Below are 13824 nucleotides of genomic sequence, written 5' to 3'. Positions count from 1 at the left end.
TGTTTTACATGTAGGATACACGGAATAACCTAACAAAGAAAATAAGTTCCTCCAAAGAAAAAAACTGAATGGGAGAGTGACGTCAGCATCATGGCGGAGTGAGCTTTCCCGTGAATTCTTCCCCCACATGATACAACAAAAGTAACAGCCACAGACCAACAACGGAATCCCAGACAGTGAAAAGCTGGAGCGGAGGGATCCACACTGCCGCACATCTGAGAGCGGAACGTGCTGGGCCCCCAGAGGAAGTGGGGAGAGGTAAGGAGAACTCCGCTCCCTCCCCATCAGATCAGCCATCCGGTCCGCGCGGCTCCCAGAGAGGGGGGAGGGGCGGCCCTCGGCGGGAAACTGTAGCTCTTTGGGCTCTCTCAGCCAGTGGGAAACTCCCGAACGGAGGGCTCAGAGGAGCCACAGGGCTACCATCAACATCTGAGCAACCCTGAGAGCAGATAAAGAGGGGCAAACGAGAAGCCTCCCACGTCAGGGACCCAGAGGGCAAAAGAGAGAGCTCCCCCCTCCCCGCAACCCGGAGTCTGCAGCTCGACCAGATCTAGCAGTCCGAGGCAGACCTGAATAAACTGGACTGGACCCGTGGATCGCAGTGGGGAAAAGAAACAAAACAAAACAAAACAAAACTGCGGATCGCAGCAGAAAAACTGGGGCAGAGCGCAGGGGCCTTAGACTACACAGCCCTTTACCACCAGACAGTGGCGGCAGGTGGAAATTGCAACCAGAGACTTCCAGGATGAGGAAAATCAAAACCAACACAGGAACCACAATGCAAAAATATATGAAATCACCAGACCAGAAACAAAATGACAAGCACCCAGAAATCAACTCCGAAGACACAGAAATCCATAAACTAAATGACAGAGATTTCAAAATAGCTATCATAAAAACACTCAACGAAATACGAGACAACACAGACAAACAATTAAATGAGATTAGGAGTTTCTTCACAAAAGAGATTGAAATCATAAAGAAAAACCTATCAGGGCTGATGGAGATGAAGAACACAATGGAGGAGATAAAGGAGAATCTGGAATCTTTAAAGAACAGAGCTGACAATATGGAGGAAAGAATTAGTACTTTAGAGGATAGGAATACAGATATACTCCAGATGGAAGAAGAGAGAGAACTAAGACTAAAAAGAAATGAAGAAAGACTCCGAGAAATATCGGACTCTATTAGAAAATGTAACATAAGAATTATAGGTATCCCTGAGGGAGAGGAGAGGGAAAGAGGAACAGAGAGCCTATTCAAGGAAATAATAGCTGAAAATTTCCCAAATCTGGGGAAGGAGCAGGAAATACCAGTAAGCAAAGCCAACAGGACTCCTATATATATTAACAGACAAAGGCCTTCACCACGACACCTAGTGGTAAGGCTAGCCAGGGTCAACGACAAAGAAACAATATTAAGGGCAGCTAGACAAAAACAAAAAATAACGTACAAAGGAACTCCCATCAGGCTCTCAGCGGATTTCTCAACAGAAACTTTTCAGGCTAGAAGAGACTGGAATGATATATTCAAAATACTAAAAGACAAAAACTTTCAGCCAAGAATACTCTATCCAGCAAAAATATCCTTCAAATATGATGGAGAAATAGTAACTCTCCCAGATAAACAAAAGCTAAGGGAGTTCATGGCCACGAGACCGCCACTACAAGAAATACTCAAGAAGGCCCTCAGGCCTGAAAACAAGAAGAGAAAGGGAACACAAAGCTTGGAGTAAGGAGAAAAGTAGGTAGACAAAATCAGAGAAATAGTAGATCTTTACCGGAATAGGTTAGCAACCACTTAAATACTAAACTCAAAGATCAAAGGAAGAAATTCACCAAAAATAAATTTAACCTCATCACTGTAAACACACAGCCACAACACAAGATAGAACAAGGTATAACAAGAGCAACTTAGAAGGGGAAGAGGAAAGTGACTGAATTGACTTAGTATAAGGAAATAGGAGGCTATCAGATAATGGACTATCTCATACAGAAGATTTTTCGCCCAAACCTCAAGGTAACCACTAAACAAATAATCAAATTAAAACCACATATGATAAACAAAGAGAAAACTAGAAGAATCATAAGACAGAACAACCAAACTGAATTGGCAGTCCAAAACAAATGGGACAAGAAACAAAGGAAATGCAAAAGAACCAGAAAATAAGTGACAAAACAGCAACATTCAACCCTCATATTTCAATAATTACCCTAAATGTAAATGGATTGAACTCTCCAATCAAAAGATACAGAGTGGCAGGATGGATTAAAAAGCAAGACCCAACAATATGCTGCCTTCAGGAAACACATCTTAGCACTAAAGACAAGCACAGGCTCAGAGTGAAAGGATGGAAGACAATACTCCAAGCTAATGGCAAACAAAAGAAAGCAGGTGTTGCCATACTCATATCAGACAAAGTAGACTTCAAGATAAAACAGGTTAAGAAAGACAAAGAAGGGAAATATATAATGATAAAAGGGACACTCCATCAAGAAGACATATCACTTATAAATATATATGCACCCAACATAGGAGCACCAATGTACATAAAACAACTATTAACAAACCTAAAAGGAGAAATCAACAACAACACAATAATAGTAGGGGATCTTAACACCCCACTTACAGCAATGGATAGATCATCCAGACAAAAAGTTAATAAAGAAATATTAGACTTAAATGAAAAACTGGACGAGATGGACCTAGTAGACATATACAGAGCACTCCATCCAAAAACAGCTGACTACACATTCTTCTCAAGCGCGCATGGAACATTCTCTAGGATAGACCATATGTTGGGAAACAAAGCAAGCCTCAATAAATTTAAGAAGATTGAAATCATAACAAGCATCTTTTCAGACCATAAGGCTATGAAACTGGAAATGAACCAGGAAAAAAAAACTGGGAAAGTGACAAAAATGTGGAGATTAAACAACATGCTACTGAACAACCAATGGATCATTGATGAAATTAAAGGAGAAATCAAAAACTATCTGGAAACAAACGAAAATGATAACATGCCATATCAAACCATATGGGACGCAGCAAAAGCGGTCCTGAGAGGGAAACTCATAGCGATACAAGCCCACCTTAACAAACAAGAAAAAGCCCTAATAGGCAACCTTAAATTACACCTAACAGAACTAGAAAAAGAAGAACAAACAAAGCCCAAAGCCAGCAGAAGGAGAGAAATAATAAAAATCAGAGCAGAAATAAATGATATTGAGACCAAAAAAACAGTAGAAAGGATTAATGAAACAAAGAGTTGGTTCTTCGAGAAGATAAACAAAATAGACAAACCCTTAGCCAGGCTAACTAAGAAAAAAAGAGAAAAGGCTCAAGTAAATAAAATTAGAAATGAAAGAGGAGAAATTACAACGGATACCATGGAAATACAGAGGATTATAAGAGAATACTATGAGAAATTATATGCCAACAAATTGGACAATCTAGAAGAAATGGATAAATTCTTAGACTTATACAACCTCCCAAAATTGAACCAAGAAGAAATGGAGAATCTGAATAGACCAATCACAAGTAAAGAGATTGAAATAGTAATCAAAAACCTCCCAAAAAATAAAAGTCCAGGACCAGATGGCTTCTCCAGTGAATTTTACCAAACATTCAAAGAAGATTTAATACCCATCCTCCTCAAACTATTCCAAAAAATAGAGGAAGATGGAACACTTCCTGAATCATTCTATGAGGGCAACATCACCCTGATACCAAAACCAGACAAAGACAATACAAAGAAAGAAAATTACAGGCCAATATCGCTGATGAACATTGATGCAAAAATCCTCAACAAAATATTGGCAAACCGAATACAACAATATATTAAAAAGATCATACACCATGATCAAGTGGGATTTATACCAGAGACGCAGGGATGGTTCAACATCCGCAAATCAATCAACGTGATACATCACATCAACAAAACAAAGAATAAAAACCACATGATCGTCTCAATAGACGCAGAGAAGGCATTTGACAAGATACAACATCCATTTATGATAAAAACTCTCAATAAAATGGGAATAGAAGGAAAGTACCTCAACATAATAAAGGCCATATATGACAAACCCACAGCTAACATCATACTCAACGGGGAAAGACTGAAAGCCATTCCTCTGAGAACAGGAACGAGGCAGGGCTGCCCACTCTCACCACTCCTGTTCAACATAGTACTGGAGGTTTTGGCCAGAGCAATTAGGCAAGAAAAAGGAATAAAAGGAATCCAAATAGGTAACGAAGAAGTGAAACTCTCACTATTTGCAGATGACATGATTGTATATATAGAAAACCCTAAAGAATCTGTTGGAAAACTGTTAGAAACAATCAACAACTACAGCAAAGTTGCAGGGTACAAAATCAATCTACAAAAATCAGTTGCATTTCTATATGCTAATAATGAACTAACAGAAAGAGAGCTCAAAAAGATAATACCATTTACAATTGCATCAAAAAGAATAAAATACCTAGGAATAAATCTTACCAAGGAGGTGAAGGACCTATACAATGAGAACTACAAGACATTATTGAGGGAAATCTACGATGACATAAAGAAATGGAAAGATATCCCATGCACGTGGATTGGAAGAATAAACATAGTTAAAATGTCTATATTACCTAAAGCAATCTACAGATTCAATGCAATCCCAATCAGAATCCCAATGACATTCTTCACAGAAATAGAAAAAAGAATACTAAAATTTATATGGGGCAACAAAAGACCCCGAATAGCTAAAGAAATCCTAAAGAAAAAGAACAAAGCAGGAGGCATCACAATTCCTGACTTCAAAACATACTACAAAGCAATAGTAATCAAAACAGCATGGTACTGGTACAAAAACAGACACACAGATCAATGGAACAGAATTGAAAGCCCAGAAATAAAACCACACATATACGGACAGCTAATTTTCGACAAAGGTGCTAAGGACATGCAATGGAGAAAGGAAAGTCTCTTCAATAAATGGTGTTGGGAAAACTGGACAGCCACATGCAAAAGAATGAAAGTGGACCATGTGCTATCGCCATTCACAAAAATTAACTCAAAATGGATCAAAGACCTGAAGGTGAGACCTGAAACTATAAAACTCATAGAAGAAAATATAGGCAACACACTATTTGACATTGGGTTTAAAGGAATCTTTTCGGATGACATGCCTACCCAGACTAGGGAAACTAAAGAAAAAATAAACAAGTGGGACTTTATCAGACTAAAGAGCTTTTATAAGACAAATGAAACCAGAATGAAGACGAACAAACAACCAACCAGCTGGGAGAGAATATTTGCAAAACATACATCTGACAAGGGGTTGATCTCCATAATATATAAAGAACTCACACAATTGAACAACAAAAAAACAAACAACCCGATCAAAAAATGGGCAGAGGAAATGAACAGACACTTCTCCAAGGAAGATATACAGATGGCCAATAGGCACATGAAAAGATGCTCAACATCACTAATCATCAGGGAAATGCAAATCAAAACAACACTAAGATACCACCTCACGCCCGTTAGAATGGCTATAATCACCAAGACAAAAAACAACAAATGTTGGAGAGGATGTGGAGAAACAGGAACCCTCATACACAGCTGGTGGGAATGCAAATTGGTGCAGCCTCTATGGAAAACGGTATGGAGATTCCTCAAAGAATTAAAAATAGAGATGCCCTATGATCCAGCCATCCCACTACTGGGAATCTATCCAACGCACCTGAAATCAACAATCCAAAGAGGCTTATGCACCCCTATGTTCATTGCAGCATTATTCACCATAGCCAAGAAGTGGAAGCAACCTAAGTGTCCCTCGACTGACGATTGGATTAAGAAAATGTGGTATATATATACAATGGAATACTACTCAGCCATAAAAAAAGACAAAATCGTCCCATTTGCAACAACATGGATGGGCCTGGAGCGTATTATGTTAAGTGAAATAAGCCAGAAAGAGAAAGACAAACACTGTATGATCTCACTCATATGTGGAATATAAACCAACACATGGACAGAGAAAACTGGACTGTGGTTACCCGGGAAGTGGGGGTGGGGGGTGGGCACAAGGGGTGAAGGGAGTCATATATGGGGTGATGGACAAACAAAAATGTACAACCCAAAATTTCACAATGTTAGAAACCATTAAAATATCAATAAAAAAAAAAAAAAAAAAACTGAATGGATGGCTTACCCTCTCAGACAAGCCCGTGTCATAAAATCAGCTGTCACTTTGTACTGCCAAAGCATAGCCAGGTACTCCATTGCAGGCCACAACTGAACGCTCCTGGTGAGTTGGATTAAGGAGGTAAAGTCTGGCTGGGACAGGGAGGAAGGTTCAATGGTCTTTTTCTCCAGAAAACCAAATGAAATTCCTTTGGCTTTTAGCTCTAAACACTGAGCATTCACAAGATTCTTCAATTCATCTGGACAAAAAGACACATGTGGTATTATAGCATAGTGGTCAATAGTACAGGCTCAGATTCCCAACAGCCAGTTATGTGACTGCGAGCTGAACCTGAGTTTAACTTAACCTGAGCTTGAGTTTCTCATCTGTTAAATGATGCTATTAATACCTGCACAATTCTAATGCCAGAATTAAACAATATATGTGAAGTTTAGCCCTATGCCTACCACTTATTTAATGGTAGTTCTAGCATACAAAAAAAAAAAAGAAGAAGAAAAAGGAAAAAAAATCTAAGGGAAAAATTTTAAAACTTATTGGCTGCAGGGCAAAAGATCCTCTTAGAACATTTGTCAGCTGGCCAAACTCCAGAGTATATTACCTGGGTTGACATCTTCCAGAATATTAGCTCTGAGGACCAATCCCCAGGCCTGTAGGAGACTTCTCTTTAATGTCCACTCAGAAGCAACCATTTGGAACCGACTAATGTCTTCCCACCATCCACTCTCCCCAAGAGCAGGCATCCGCTCCCTGATGGCAAGGGCTTTGTTAAGGACTTGCAGTTGCGAAAAACACTCCACCACCAGCTTGTCCTGAAACAACAAAATTCAGGAGAGCCTACTATAGAGGAGAAATGTGGTTCTTTTTAGCAGCCTATTCATGTCTGAGAAAAAATTTAAAAGATTTCCTTCATTCTTCTAGAAAATATAGCATTGGTTTATTCCTGTTGCTCTCAGGAGATTTTATAGTAATAAAATTAAAACTCTACCCAGACTTAATAGTCTCAAGAATAAGTAAAACAATAACATTTAACAAGTCAGTTAATAGTATTCATTGAACATTTAAGAGTTAAGCTTAGGAGACAAGGATGAGTCTAGTTGAATGGCAGTTTCCACATTCCAGAAGACCTTCAGAAGAAGAGGTCAATCTCTATGTTTACTACATGCTTCCAAGATGTACCTTAAAAGGAAATGGTCGTCCCAGGAACTTCTGCAACTTCTTTATCCCAGTGAAGCCACCGGTCGGGCTCCCCAAACAATTCTGAATATGTTCTGAGACAGTCTGAACCTCTTTGTAATACCTTTAAAGAAAGAGATAAAGGGCAGAAGGGGAGTAAGGAAAAGGGGAAATGCTGGATAGTAAGAGACATCATTTACATTTTATAAATATTTGATTTACATTCACAAATAGGCCAAGGGAATAAACCAAAGTAAAGCAAGAAAAAAAAGTTTTAATTCCAAACCCTCCTCTCTTTAACATCATCAATACTGTAGATACTGACATTATGACTCTAAATATGAGTCTTACTTGTCTTCATGGTTCATCAGGAGTTGGGGGATCTGACGGACCAGATGTTTTAAAACCCAGTGCCAGTGAAGGGCAAGCAGGGCCAGGCCGGGGGCATCCACTTTCACTGTGTCGGCCACAGTCCAAAATCGGTCCCGCCACCGCACAGAATCCAAGATCTAAAAACAAAGTAAACCAAAACTGCTTACAAATATCTCCCATTAAAGACACAAAATAGAGACTTCAATTATTAATCAATATTCAACATACACACATGAAAGGTCTACCATTCGACTGGAATATTTTTAAGTTATTAAAGCAGTCAGAGAAGACAAAGATCTTTCCTCCTATTACTTGAAGTTCAGAGCCATTACATTAAAGAAAATGGAATTACAGTAGTCTCTTGGTATCCGTGGGGGACGGTTCCAGGACTCCCATAGATACCAAAATCTGAGATGCTCAAGTCCCTTAGTCAGCCCTCCAAATCCGTGGGTTCCTCGGATTGCATATCCAGGGATTCAGCCCACCGCATATCATGTACAGTATGTTTATGATCCACAGGGGGTTGAATTTGGGGATGTGGAACCCATGGAAACAGAGGGCCGATTGTATTGGGTCAGATGGTAAGTGTACATGTAATTTTACAAGAAACAGCCAACTTGTTTTACAAAGACGCTACACTATTTTGTATTCCAACCAGCAGTGTAGGCGAGTTCCAGTTGTTCCATTTCCTTGCCAATACTTGCTACTGCTAATGGTTTTAATTTTAGCCATTCTCGTGGGTGGCACCTCCTGTGGTTTCCATTTACATTTCCTTGATAACTAATGATGTTGCAATTTTTCAAGTTCTTAAAGGACATTCATGTATCTTCTGAAAAGCATCTATTCAAATTCATTTGCTCATTTTTAAAATTAGGCTGTCTTATTAGTTTGTTTATATAATTTATATATGATTTATAAACAGTTTCTCACAGTGTTTTCATTTTCTTAAAGCTGTCTATTAAAAACAGAAGTTTTTAATTTTGATGAAATTTATCAATTTTTTTCTTTTATGAAGAATCCTCCAAAATCTTTGCCTATCCTCAGACTGTAAAGATTTTCTCCTCTGTTTTCTTTCAGACGGTTCATAGTTTTAGCTTTTATATTTAGATCTATGACCCATTTTGAGGTAACTTTTTTATAAAATGTATGGTAGGGGTAAACACTCATTTTTACTTTATTATTTGGACATTTAGTTGTTCCATCACCATTTGTTGAATGGACTGTTTTCCCCCATTAAACTATCCTTGCACATTTGGCCAAAAAAAAAAAAAAAAATCAATTGACCATGTATGTGAGGGTCTATTTCTGAATTCTCTTTTTTGTTTCACTGGTCTATCCTTATGATAATACCTACTGTTTTCATTAATTTAGCTCTGTAATGCAAATCAGGTAATGTGAGACTCCAACACTGCTCTTCTAATAATGTATTTTTACAGCAAAGTAGTCTTAAGATTAGTGATTCCTTTCAGAGGTTCCATGAGGTCAAAGCTATTTTCATAATAACATCATGTTATTTGCCTTTTTCACTAGGATGACCTTTGCACCGATGGTACCAAAAAAAGAAAAAAAGGGACAAACTGTGATTGGGTATCCAGCAAACACCGTATTGAAAATGAATGAAGTGAATCTCTCAGTTCAAGAAAAAAAATCCTGAGTATCTGTTGCCAGTGATAAAATATAAACTTTCAAGCAAAACCTTGAACTTTGAAAGACCAAGAGCTTGACAACGTCCTAATATTTAAAGATTTTTGGATGAGGTCTGTGGTAATTTTCCATGAATGTCACTTTTTAAATTTATTTATATTGAAGAATGAAATGTGTCAACATTTGGAAGATCTGATAACTCAGCGGACAATAGTTTCCAAATTACCAGTGCATGAACTACAAAATGCATGCAAGGGTAAAAGTCCATCCAAAGTACAAGCTAGACCAATGGATTTTAATGCATAACAAGTTTAGTGATATTTTTTTAGACTCCACATTACAAGTAACCTTTACAAAACTACCACTTGTCAAGCTGTAGTATATTATCAAAGAAGAATATTCACAATTTTATGAAATGGCTATTAAAATACTCTTCCTGGGGCTGGCCCAGTGGTGTAGTGGTTCAGTTCGCACATTCTGCTTCGGTGGACCAGGGTTCACGGGTTCGGGTCCCAGGTGCAGACCTACACACCACTCATCACCTACACCACCACGCTGTGGTGGTGTCCCACATACAAAATAGAGGAGGACTGGCACCAAAGTTAGCTCAGGAACAATCTTCCTCAAGCAAAAAGAGGAAGACTGGCAACAGATATTATCTCAGGGTGAGTCTTCCTCACAAAAAAAAAAAAATTCTCTTCCCTTTTCCAACCTCCTAATTGTATGAACAGAGGCCAGTTTTTCTTTACAAACTTCAACCCAAACAACATATTGCAAGAGACTGAATGCAGAAGCAGATGTGAAAATGCAGCCTTCTTCTGCTTAAGCAAGACATTAAAGAGACTGGCAGAAATGTAAAACAGTTCCACTCTTCTCATTAATTTCTGTTTTGGAAAACAGTTGTTTTTCACTAAAAATGTTATTCATATTAACATGAAATGGATTTGCTACTAATTTTTAAACAGATTAATAAATTTTTTTTATATTTCTCAGATTTATTTCCTAATATAGTAAATATTGATAGATATAACTACATAAACAGAAGTTCTTTGGGGTCTTTGGTAACTTTTAAGACCATAAAGGGGTCTTGATATCAAAAAGTTTAAGATCTGCTACTCCAGTTTACTAGAATTATTAGAATAATCTGGATTCAAACTCAATTTAATCCATATGCGACAATGATGTCTAAGAAGGCTTAAGTTGTTAAAATTCCAATGTCCATCAACAGGTAGATGGATAAATAAGTTAAAGTACATAAGCTCAATGGAATATTACTCAGCAATAAAAAGGAATGTACTCTTGATACACAAAATAGATGTATCTAATTATTTTGAGTGAAAGAAGCCAGACAAAAAACATATATATATATACAGACTCATAATTCCATTTATGTAAAATGCTAGAAAATGCAACTGATCTGTAGTTGCAGAAAGCACTTATAGATGTATACCTGGTTGCGGGTGGGGGCAGGGGAGTGGAAGAGAATGCAAAAGAAGATGCAGAAAGGTTTGAAGGTGATGGATATGTTTCACTATCTTGTTTGTGGTAATGTTCTCACAGGTGTATACATGTCAAAACATATAAAATTGCACACTTTAAATATATGCCATTTATTATATGTCAATTATACACCCATAAAGCTTTAATATATGTGTATATATTTCAAACTGTTAAGAACAATTAAATTTCTCAAATAATATTGGACATACAACAAAAACATTGAAGTTAGTCTTGCCCCTAAGACTAACAACACGTGCCAAGGCAAATGCTGTTTAAAATAAAAACAGGTCACTTCCTCACCTCATTGACACAGGCATCAGACACCATCCCCTGGGAGGACTGCACCCAGAGCAGGATTAGTGCATCACTAAGTTCAAAAAAAGCAGCAAGATTGACGACAATTTCATGGGGCAGGCTGTGATAGCTCTCTGGATCTTAGAGTTGACATAAATAAAATAAGAACATTCCATCAGATTTAAATTAACCTCCGGACAGTTTCAAAATCAACTGCAATCTGGAATTAATGTCATCCCCAGTAAAAACATCAATTTTGAAATGTCAAAATCAAAAGCAAATTCTTAGCCTACTATTAATAAACTTAGCGAATCAGGCATGTATGCCTATAGATACTCATAATGTCTTAACGAAAAAAAACATTTGTTTAAATACAAAATGAAAACTAAGTGTATATATGTCTGGATGGATAGATAACCCAGGCAAATATGAGAAAACACAAGGGAATCTACTATTAACAGTAGCTGCCCCAAGAGTAGACTTTTTCAATTTTTATACTTCTATATAGTTTGAATTTTTTCCAAGAAATATGGTTATCTTTTCAATTTAAAAAAATAAAGGAAGGAGGGAGAAACAATCTATAACCAAATGCTTATGAGCTTGTACTTTTGGAGCCAAAAGACCTAGGTTTCAAGTTCTGGCTCTGTGATTTGCTAAAGATATGACCTTGAGCATCTCTGTGCCTCCCTTTCCTCATTCATGAGAGTTACCTCATATGGTTGCTATAAAAAGTAAATGAGATCAAGGACATGAAATTCATTACTATTGAATAAGGGAACATGTTTAAAATCAGGCCAGTAAATCAAAAGGAATCAGTAAAATGGCAGAAACTGCTGAATCTCTCTCATCTTCAGCAACATTATGCAATCAGATGCATAACTGAAGAATATTAAAGGTAATGTTCTTACCTTTATGGAATTCAAAGGACATTCTCAAAACACTATTTCTTAACTTTTTGCCACCCACAGAAACCAAATTTGCTTCAGTATAAATCCGTTTTTCCCGGTCAAGATATATGATTGTCCTGAAATGAGATTCAATAACATAACAAATAGTCATTGGTTAATAATACTTGTCAATCATATCCTCTACCTGCTGAATCCTGAGAACCTGTGGAACATCAATCTCCTTCACCCTGCCATTCCTCTCCTGCCTCTGCAAATTCCGGACTAGAGAGATGAAAATGAAAGTGATGACAACTAAGTTGTGGGGGAAGAAGACAGACGGCTAGAAAAGGCTGTGTCTAGGTAGACTGCCAGACCTCATTCCATTGCTCTGCCACGATCCGACAAACTACACTGTGAACTCTTAAAATTGGCCAACATAAAATTAATCTGTGGTGTTAGAAGTTACCTGGGGAGGAGGAAGGGGAGTTACTGGGAAAGGGGACAAAGGGGCCTCTGGGTGCTAGTACATATCACATGTGAGTTCACTTTATGAAAATTCATCAAAACGATATATACTCATTATTAGTGTACTCTTCTATAACGCACATTACACATCAATTATAAAATTATTTAAAAACTTGATTACACTGATAGCCAATTACAAAAAGACTACTGGTCATTAGATTAAAGAGTGAGGAAAGACCACGGGGCCGGCCCAGTGGCCTAGTGGTTGGGTTCGGCATGCTCCGCTTTGGCGGCCCGGGGTTCGCAGGATCAGATACTAGGCACAGACCTACACTGCTCATTAAGCCATGCTGTGGCAGCAACCCACATACAAAATGGGGGAAGACAGGCACAGATGTTAGCTAGGGCCAATCTTCCTCAAGCAAAAAGAGGAGGAATGGCAACAGATGTTAGCTCAGGGCAAAATCTTCCTCACCAAAAAAAAAAAAAAAGAGAGAGAGAGTGACGAAAGACCAGATTATATAATAATTAGGTAAACTTATATGGAGTGTGTACATAACTATGCAGGTGTTGTGTATGTTTCCAACATTTGAGGATGGGAAATAATATGGACAGACAGACGGATCAGGAAAGGATACGTGAGAGAATGAGTAGGTGAAAATGGCAGGAGCTTCTGGGAACCAACAGAAAACAGTAGAAACATGACTATCCTATGATAAAGGATTAACCGTAAAATAAATCCCACCATTAGTTCTAAGCTAGTGTATCTATTAAATTCTTAAGAACCTGCAACATTCACAGGCATTTTGACATCACAGTCAGAATCACTTCACTGAGCACAGAGCACGAAGGAGAGGTGGGGATGAAGGCAATCGTGTCTAACACCCCATCACTTCTCAGGTTCAGAAAATTAAACACACGTTAAGCTGTATTTTACAGAGTCTTGGGAAATGTAGAATCCATGATCCATAGTGTACAGGGAGGCAAACACTGCCCAGAACAGCAGGCTTCACCTACTTGTTTGCAACAGACTCTAAAAGGGCAAAGAGCTGCTCAGGCTGGTCTGTTTGTGGGTCAAAGTCCATCGAATTTCTGATGATGTCCAAAGCCTGCATATTCCATCTGGGGTCCAGAGGGATCACAAATTCATCTGGTTTAAAAAACAAAACAAAAAATAGAATTTTCAAGTTACATTCCTTCTTTGTCTGGCAAATTTCAGTTAAGGATTTTCATTGTTTTACTTTGATCACATTGAGTCCTGATGGGAAATAGGTGGAACAGGGAAATGCTGGTCT

At 38.1% G+C, this 13824-nt stretch overlaps 1 protein-coding gene across 2 annotated transcripts in view; it reads right to left on the bottom strand.

The window, feature by feature from the left end:
• Positions 1-13824, bottom strand: part of MDN1 (midasin AAA ATPase 1) — a 173539-nt gene that overhangs the window by 56949 nt on the left and 102766 nt on the right. For both annotated transcript variants that reach the window (XM_058566628.1, XM_058566629.1), the window contains 7 exons: positions 13547-13679; positions 12086-12201; positions 11184-11317; positions 7719-7876; positions 7371-7491; positions 6793-7003; positions 6201-6432 (listed from right to left, as the gene is read on the bottom strand). In XM_058566628.1, coding sequence (XP_058422611.1) covers positions 6201-6432; positions 6793-7003; positions 7371-7491; positions 7719-7876; positions 11184-11317; positions 12086-12201; positions 13547-13679 — 1105 coding nt within the window. The remainder of the gene's footprint in view (positions 1-6200; positions 6433-6792; positions 7004-7370; positions 7492-7718; positions 7877-11183; positions 11318-12085; positions 12202-13546; positions 13680-13824) is intronic.

Source organism: Diceros bicornis, chromosome 23, assembly GCF_020826845.1.
Source record: "Diceros bicornis minor isolate mBicDic1 chromosome 23, mDicBic1.mat.cur, whole genome shotgun sequence".
Classification (NCBI taxonomy): Eukaryota; Metazoa; Chordata; class Mammalia; order Perissodactyla; family Rhinocerotidae; genus Diceros; species Diceros bicornis.
The sequence above is the reverse complement of the archived record's forward strand: the minus strand, read 5'-3'. Positions and strand labels throughout refer to the sequence as shown.